This window comes from Scleropages formosus, chromosome 23 (genome assembly GCF_900964775.1).
Source record: "Scleropages formosus chromosome 23, fSclFor1.1, whole genome shotgun sequence".
Classification (NCBI taxonomy): domain Eukaryota; kingdom Metazoa; phylum Chordata; class Actinopteri; order Osteoglossiformes; family Osteoglossidae; genus Scleropages; species Scleropages formosus.
In genome coordinates, this window is record NC_041828.1 from 22,352,209 (window position 1) to 22,361,389 (window position 9,181).

Here is a 9,181-nt window from a genome sequence, read left to right on the forward strand (position 1 = left end):
ACTGCCTGGATTGACTCTGAAAGACCACAGGCCACATGCAGTGGGTGCGTTCTGAACGCTAAAAGAATGCAGTGATTTTATGCGGATGAGCAGCAGTGAGGTGAGCTGTAAAATATGGCTCCTCTGTGTCTGTCTTCAGCAAGTTAAAGGAAAGTGGTCTTTCTGGAAGAAAAGCTAAGTGGCATGGCACAGACTGTTCACAGGAGTCAGTGGCACAGTGCTACTGTAGGCATAAATAACTGTAACCAACTCCTGCTGAAATGTTCAACAAATGATCTGTGTTCAGAGAGGTCAGAGAGACAGAAAAGAGGCCAGGTAATATTTTACCACCTTGAAAAGTATATTTATTTTTTTATTATCCGTCTAGCCCGAAAAAGTTTATTCAAAAGGGATTTTCAAGCGGCATTAAAACCCACATTTTAGTAATATTAATGAAAGATTAATATATTCCTCCAGAATACATGGCTTCTCAGCGCTACACAAAATACATAGAAAATACAGCAGCGCTAACATGTATGGCCAGGTGACCTGACCTGGGAAGGCCATAGCACTCTCTCAGTGCTGATTGGATGTATAGCTGCTGTGGGGACCAATCAGCCCCCTGCTTTGAGTACCACGATGCACCCTAGCAGTCCATTCGATTGCCTCCTGATAATGGAGGCAGACTGGCAGAGAACATTTGAACATTGTCTGAACATTTTTATCTGTCTGACCCTTTGCAGTGGCAAATGTTTGTGTGTTTCACATTCTTTACTTCAAAATTCTTTCAAAGAGAAAACAGTATCATCCCTGCAAGCAACATTACACCCTGTGACTGATCTTCATTCATTGCAGCTGATCTATTATGTGACACCTAAGGATGCCAGAGGTCTCGAACCTCCCCATTTGCACAGGCAGCTGATCCCACTGGTGCTCAGAGTATTCAGTGTGAATGCAAAAACATTCCATCCCAAGAACATCGGTGACAATCCCAGTGTTGCCACAACAATCATCCTACTGTAGTTCCAACACCGATCAAGAAAATTCATAGTTTTGCCAGCTGGGATGTAGCCCTTGATGAGGCCCTAGATGAAATTCTTGATGTGGCCCCTGCATCTTCATAGCTGCTGTACAGGGATCTCATGCTATGCCGTGTTGTAGGCATACAGGGGGTTGTGGATGCCTATCAGAACTGCCTCCCCAAAATCCAGCTATACGGCCCCACCAACATCGCACCTATCATCCAGAAGGTTGCCAGCTCCGCCTCCGAGGAGATGCACACAAAGGAGGCCATGGTGAGATCTCCCCTCTCTGCCATCATTTTTATTACTATGTCAAAGTTGATCCAAAATGATTATACTTCCATTTCTGTGCATCTTGGTTTACTGGTGTATTGATGCCTATTTCACACATCTGTAGTAAAATATCTTCACCTGTGATGCTCAAGTGTCTTTGTGCTTCAGCTAAAACCCATATTTATAAACATGGTGATGGGTGAAATCTGCATGAATTGTACACTTGAGCAAGAACCAAAAATGGCGTCAGGACAAATATACGGCTACACCAGATCTGTTTCTCTAGAGCTGAGTAGGATTTGTACAAATAAGGGCCGTTATCACCTCTGACCATGTAATACTCTGTTTTGTTCCTTTCCAAAATGTTACAGTGTTCGGTTTTTAGGAGACTCTTTCATGCACTTTACAAAACCTAAAAGTTAAGAAGTAATACAGGATGAACCTCTCGCTCAAGGGTACAAGAGCAGGCTGTGTTGGGAGTCACACTTGCAGTTTTTGGCGCCTCTCCTCCTGTCTGCAGGAGTACTTCATACTACTTATCCTTACGGATGGCGTCATCACGGACATGGCAGATACCCGAGAGGCCATTGTACATGCCTCCCACCTGCCCATGTCCGTCATCATCGTGGGCATAGGCAATGCTGACTTCAGCGACATGCAGATGCTGGACGGCGACGATGGTATCCTGCGCTCCCCCAAGGGGGAGCCCGTCCTCAGGGACATCGTCCAGTTTGTCCCCTTCCGCAATTTTAAGCATGTAAGTTTGAGCTCATTTAGTTGTACATTTATTATACGTGTAGTTATGTATATTTGCATTTATTAATGTAGTAAACACTTTTCTCCAAAGTGACATCTTCCTTTACAGTGTTAGATACACTACAGTAAACCATCTCTAGTTATTTGCACATTTATATATTGCAGCAACGTAACACACACACACACTACAGGGCAATTTACAGTTACACTTCAGTTGAAACTCATGTATGAGGAAACCCACACAAATACGGTGAGAACATGCAGACTCCACACAGCGTGAACCAGTTTGAACCCACAGTCTTACCTATCCTTGTTCAACTCTTTCGTACCTGTTACAATTGTATTCAATGCTCACAAAGCATACATACATATGATACTCAGTGTTTATGTATTAATTCATCCTTTAATGCAAAAAAAGCAAACTGATGCTCAATGATCAAGAGGACATGGTTTGGACAGTCCAAAAGGGGTTCTGACTACTGGGATTATAACTGATGGAACTAATACACAGAAACTAATGGAGGTTGAGAACTTAATGCAACATGAGCCAACCTGTACCTGACCGCGTGGTGGCTCTCATCAATCCTCGTAAACATGAATAAATGCCTTTTAAATTGAATGGGGTGTTACATGAATCTCCAAATAGCCATAGTCTGGTTTGGTGGATGAAGGTATTCTTTTGTGAGTTTGTCCAAAACAACTTAAACATCTTATGCATTCATACAGGTGAGTCTTTTTACTGGAGAAATTGGAGGTATCTTGCTTGAGGAGTAGCCTCCTGTGGCTGAACAACAGGGTGTGCTTAACGACTGTGCCACCTGCTGACTTTGACAGGTTAACAAAAATCTGAATATCTACAGAGCACATGAACTGTGCTCTCCGAAGACTTCCAACACAAACTGTGACAGAAACACCTGATTCAGTCCCAGCTAAGAAAGGGACCAACATCAGTGTGTGAGCTGCTCTTGGTGAGGTTACCGTGGTAAAGCCAGGCACTCGAGGGGTTCCTGTCATGTGGATCAGGAGAAAGATGAGAAGGAATGAGGGCGAGTGTTTCTTATTCCTGCTTCCACATATTTTGTATGTGTCTCTTTAGTGTTACATGTTGTCTGTCACTGACATGTGACACGAGATGTGTGTTTCTACATCTTCCAGCATCTGTGTGAATGTGTGCAGAGTGACTTGGCTGCTTGTTGCTTTGTAGTTTTTTCTAAAGTAACTGAGCAGCTCTCTGATCAGCTTGCCGAATGGAAACAAAACTAAAGCAGAATGGAAGCAAAGGGTCCTATGTGGGCGCCGAACCCACAGCCTACAGGACAAGGGCATGACTAGGCCACTCGTCTCATTGCTTGCTCTTCTGCTCTTGAGCACCGCACTGCACTCTGAGAATGAGCAGATGCACTAAGCTCAGACAGCGCCAGCCCAGCAGACCAAGTACAAGAAAGATTAGCAGGGAATGACAAGGGCTTATGGGGGGGTCACCCTACTGTACAAAAGATTCTTAACCACAGCTGCTCCAGTACATATATCCAGCTTTAGAAATAGCTGAAAACACCTCACTTCTCCTGTGTTGTGGGTTCAGATATGGGTTTGACTCCAGCTCAGTGTGTATGCAATTTGCGTGTCTCCCTGTGTGGGTCTCCTCTCAATTCAAAGACACGTATTCCAGGTGGATTATTATTATTATTATTATTATTATTATTATTATAACTTGTAAAAAACCTTCCACCATACCTCCATATATCCATACCTTCCACCTTGATGTTTCACATTGGTTTTGCAAATTATTATTATTATCCTTGTTAAGGTTTGTTAAGGGGAATCAAAAAATGTGTGTATGCTCTGAGTAATTTTGAAAAATAAAAATTCTATGGTTGCACCCTTATTAAAGAGGTTTGAAGTTTGGAATTTAGAATTCAGGGTTAGGGGTTTGGGGTCCTTCATAGTGGTGAACAGCAATGCTGGGAGCATGGAAACATCCAGCCTACCAAGTGCCCTGCTTTTCAGCAGAAAATGGCAGCACTGAGAGTTTGCCACAGTAACATGATCCATACACCACTGTTTGTTGCTGAGTAGTAGTTTGTCATGGCCCTGAGATTCTCTCCTTTGATGGAACAGCTCCTTTCCACAGTGTAGTTATGAGGTTCATTTATCTGGGCTTAAACACACAGCAGTGGACCTGGAGTCTTCTACAAAGAAAAAAGTAACACACACACACTCAAACACACAGATGAGATGCATCATTAGTATAAACTGAAGCCCAGTCTTTTGTGGGCAGTTTAATTCCATCCCTATGAACATACATATGTGGGATTGTATCACTGATCTTTCAAACCCAAGCTGCACTGCTGCTACTCTGGGTTCTGAGCTGAAGACCTTGTCACCTGTTTGCCCATGAAAGGTTAATGACACAGAATGCCATGTAAAGACAGCTTGTCTGCATTTCAGGCATCTCCCGCAGCTCTGGCCAAGAGCGTTCTAGCCGAGGTGCCTAACCAAGTGGTGGACTACTACAACAGTAAGGGGATCAAGCCCAAGGGTCTCTCGGACTACGAGTCTTCCAGGACGTTCAGCCCCTGATCTTGTTGCACAACTTCACATAGTTCTTAACAAATAGTAGTTATTTTTAACTCAGAAAATTTTTGCATGTATAACACAGTTGTATTCCTTGAGGACATTTGTATATAGAAATAATATCATCATAAAGAAATTAACTGACTTCTTTAAATAAGAGCATGCTGACTCACACGTATGGGGTATTTGTTTTTTTGTTTTTTCTACAGGTTTGTTCAAATTTTGCTAAATTTCTAAATATTCTTACATTTTAAGGCATTTTGGATCTACAATGAGAGTCAATATAGATATATCTGTACTAGAACCATCTGCTCTCCAATATTTTTCTTTTCAGACCTAAGCAGATACACTGATTGTATTTTGCATGTGAACAATAAACAAGAAGCTGTTTTACATAGACTCTGATGCACTGTTTCGGCTTCGGTGGACACTTGCACCTGGCAGCATCACTTTACAGACACTTACTTCCAAGGCAAACTCCAAAGGCAAACTCTTACTTTTGCACTTTGTCTCAAGTTTTATCATGACAGGGTGCCAGGTAAAGGGACTGCATTAACAATAGGAGTTAATGAGGTAAATCAGAAGATCCCAATTCTGAGCTCTAGGGAACATTTGATTATGGTAGTTTGTATATCAGTTCAGATTAATATCAGTCACCTCACTTGAGGTGTTAATTAAATTCTCATTGTAAGAAAAAGACACTGCTCCTCTTTAAAATGATCATCTTAAAAATGGCAAAAATCATGCTATTAACCTATTTTACATACACACATTTTCTGAACCGCTTGTCCCATGTGGGGTCGCAGGGAACTGGAGCCTACCTGGCAACACAGGGCGTAAGGCCGGAGGGGGAGGGGACACACCCAGGACGGGACGCCAGTCCCTCGCAAGGCACCCCAAGCGGGACTCAAACCCCAGACCCACTAGAGAGCAGGACCCGGTCCAACCCACTGCGCCACTGTGCCCCCTAACCTATTTTATTTTATTTAAAATTTGGATAACTAATTATTCCTAAATAACAAACTGAATGTGAAAAAAACTGATTATAATTCACCTACACACTAACAAAAGCAAATAAACACCTGTATCTACAAATCCACCTTTAACACTTGACCAGTTAATTAACTAATATTAACCATTAATAGATGTAAAAACTACATTAGTATAGTTTCACAACTAAGTTAAGCTTATATTAAATTAAAAGCAAAACACACACAGGTATCCTCCAGGGCTGAACCTGGGAGAGGGCAGGTTAAGGTATCCCGATGCAAACAAGAACTAGAAACAGGGTGTGTCACAGCCATGTCCAGTTAAGGAATGAACAGTGCTAAAGGGGATAAAATAAAATATGATCAGTAAAATTCTGAAATGTATTTCAAGATGCAGAGACTATGTCTCCACTGACACTGCAAGAATGCTATGGGATTGGTTTTATACCTGTAAAAAGATATAAACGATGTAAACAGTGTCTTTGATGACTGCATGGATTTGCAGCACTTTGTAGGGTTAACTGAACCTCCTTAGCAACACGCTGCAGGAGGAGAGAAGGAGATACCCTCAGGGGATCCAAGAGAACATGGACACTGATGGTCATGGACACTGGCCTGCACACTGATGGTCTCCTGGAGGTGCTGCTCATGGAAAGTGTTTAACTATATGCATGTGACATACTTTATGATGATTGCCAACGATTCTCCTTTCCTGTATTTTGTATTATATATGGATTTCTGCTGTTTGTCAGTATTTTTTAGGTGCCATCAATAATCCTCAACTCATGAGTTCTCACCATTATTGCCACTTGTACTTATTAATGCTGCTTTAGTTCTATCATCATATTTGACTGACAGTGTTCTATAATTATTATATGGCTTTAAAATTTAAAAATGCATTATAAAAGTAATTTAACCAAGCACACAATAAAACAATGTTTTTATTATAAACTATGATTAAATCCTTGGCATAGCAGTGCACTTCCTCACTAGCTGTTGTGTGTCAGGATTTCCTTAAAATACAAGACAAAACAAAAGAAAATCATCAAAAAATAAAGTACCAAAATGAAACGTGTGAGAAGGTGTGAGATTTCTTTAAAGAGCATCACATCTCTAAGAGACTACGATGTCAAAAACATTGGCACAGTGTGAATAATATTCATAAATACAGCTGCACATTCCTCTGATGTACCAGCTCATTTGCATACAGACTAGGTTTTCTAAAACGCTCCTACTCACAGCTTCTCCCAGCACATTTGCAATCAAATCCCACGTCTCCACATCTCCTCTTTTTCTGTCCTTTGTTACTAAACAGAAACGCTGACACTTATATAATTCTAACTGTAACACTCAAAACTTCTTTCATGGGGTTCCACATAATCTATTACTTTATCATAAACCTTGACACTGCATTACAGGTTTGGTTGTGTTTTTCACTGTCATTGTGTCATCATTAATAACTGGGAATATGTCTTGTCACTTTACTCAAGCTCAATTGATTATATTTTTGCAATATATTTACTGTAGGAAAATTTGTACAGATAATTCACCGTACAGTATATCCTTATTCTTTTTCACAGGTTACCAAGGTAATGTGTTCCAGAAAATTACTCATGAGTTGAACTCAGTAAATCAAGGTCTAAATTACAATAAATTAAAATGTAACTGCAGAGGGGCACGGTGGCGCAGCGGGTTTGGCTGGATCTCACTCTCTGGCGGGACTGGGGTTCGAGTCCTGATTGGGGTGCCTTGGAATAGACTGGCGTCCTGTCCTGGGTGTGTCCCTCCCCTTCAGCCTTGCGCCCTGTGTTGCCAGGTTTGGCTCTGGTTTGCTGCGACCCCACTTGGGACAAGCGGTTTGGGAGAGCGTGTGTTAGTAAAATGTAACTGTCAGAGCATTTCATGTTTTCAAAGCTGTTTTAACTTAATTGAATTAACAATAATGTGTTTATAACTTGTTTATAAAATTATATAATGATTTAATCTACTATTTAGGTTGCAATATACATTTCGTCTTTGAGATTTAAAGATTGCTGGGATTGGTTAAGGGGAAAACACAAGGAGGCAGGATGTAGAATACGAGTTCTTTTTTGGTGCTTCTCTTCTTAGAGGTGTTCGTGTGTTTGTTTCCCTAATAAACCTGTTTTGAAATATCATCTCTCTCCATTCAATACCAGCATTACAATAAACCATCCTCACCCTGTCGACAATTGCAGGTAGGCTACATAATGTGTCCCGTCTCCTCCAGAAGATGGACAGAGACCAGAAGTTCTTGCTGTGCTTCAACTGCCATCCTGCCACCGGGGCCACAGCTGGGAGAGTCAGAGGGGTTAGTTCAGATGAAATGAGCTGCAGGGGAGAAACTAAGGGTGTGGATCAGGACTACAAGCACTCGGTGCACATTAAAAACACCCAGTTGCATAGTTACAGTAATAATTAACCACCCGCTGCATGTTTTCCCACTATGACAAACCAACGTCAGGACACACTGTGTATTATTAACGACTTTTTAAAATATATTGTAACAACCCGCGTTACTGTGTTTGAGTGGGATATGTGACTGGTTGGCTTTTGATGATGTACGGGGAATATAAGGGGGCAATTGCATCTGCCAGGGGGAGAAAGAGAAGAGAGCCTGGGTGTGCTAAGCAGGCTGGGAAAGCTGGCTTGACGCACAGGTCCTGGAGGAAACGGGGTCCTCAGACCAAGAGCATTATTTCCCTGCGTGCCGGTGTTCGAATAACTGTTTGAAATGAGCACTGCTTCTGTGTACCTCTTCGCCCCATTCAAACCCCCGGTGCTGCGTGCCACTATATATATATATATATATACACACACACACTACCAGTCAAAAGTTTTAGAACACTCCCATTTGTCCAGTTTTTATCGAAATTTAAGTAGTTCAATTCCAGTAAATAACCTGAAATGGTAAGCGGTAAACTGCCAGAGGTTTTTAAAAAAATTAAAAAAAATAAAAATTAGGTTACCAAAAACTGAGAAATAATGTACATTTCAGAGTTATACAAAAAGGCCTTTTTCAGGGAAGAAGTAATGGGTTAACAACTTACAGCTGTTCTGCAGCAATGGAAGTAAATTAAGGCTTGAAAGTTGATGCTAACAATTCCTATAGGTGTCCCAACTTTTGCTGATTACTTACAAACCCTCTGTCTGTATAAAAGCAGTGTTGGAAGAGACTATGTTACTACACTTTCTTAAGCATTAGTTGAACACTTATTGTAGTGCAGGAAGAAGTAGATTGTGCTCATAATGGTGAGGAAAAAGGCAATTAATACAGACAGACCATTATAACCCTTAAAAGTGTGGGTCTTTCCTTTAGAGAACTTGCAAAGAAAGCCAAGGTGTCAGTGAGTAGAGTTTCCTACACCTTCTAAAGGCACTTGGAAACTGGAGGAAATACTGATGGGAAGAGGTCTGGTAGACCCAAAACAGAATCAGAAGACAAGTTTCTGAAAGTCAAGAGCTTGTGTGATAGGCGACTCACAGAACAACAACTTCAAGCACAGCTTAACACTGGTCGAAGTAAGCAAGTCTCAGTTTCAACTGTGAAGAGAAGACTTCAAATTGCAA

The 9,181-nt window shown here is 41.3% G+C and overlaps 1 protein-coding gene across 1 annotated transcript in view; it reads left to right on the forward strand.

Moving 5' to 3' along the window:
- Positions 1-4,610, forward strand: part of cpne4b (copine IVb) — a 40,154-nt gene extending 35,544 nt beyond the window's left edge. The window contains exons 14-16 of the mRNA XM_018741671.1: positions 1,141-1,274; positions 1,795-2,031; positions 4,479-4,610. Of these exons, the coding sequence (XP_018597187.1) occupies positions 1,141-1,274; positions 1,795-2,031; positions 4,479-4,610 (503 nt within the window). The remainder of the gene's footprint in view (positions 1-1,140; positions 1,275-1,794; positions 2,032-4,478) is intronic.
- Positions 4,611-9,181: the final 4,571 nt, after the last annotated feature.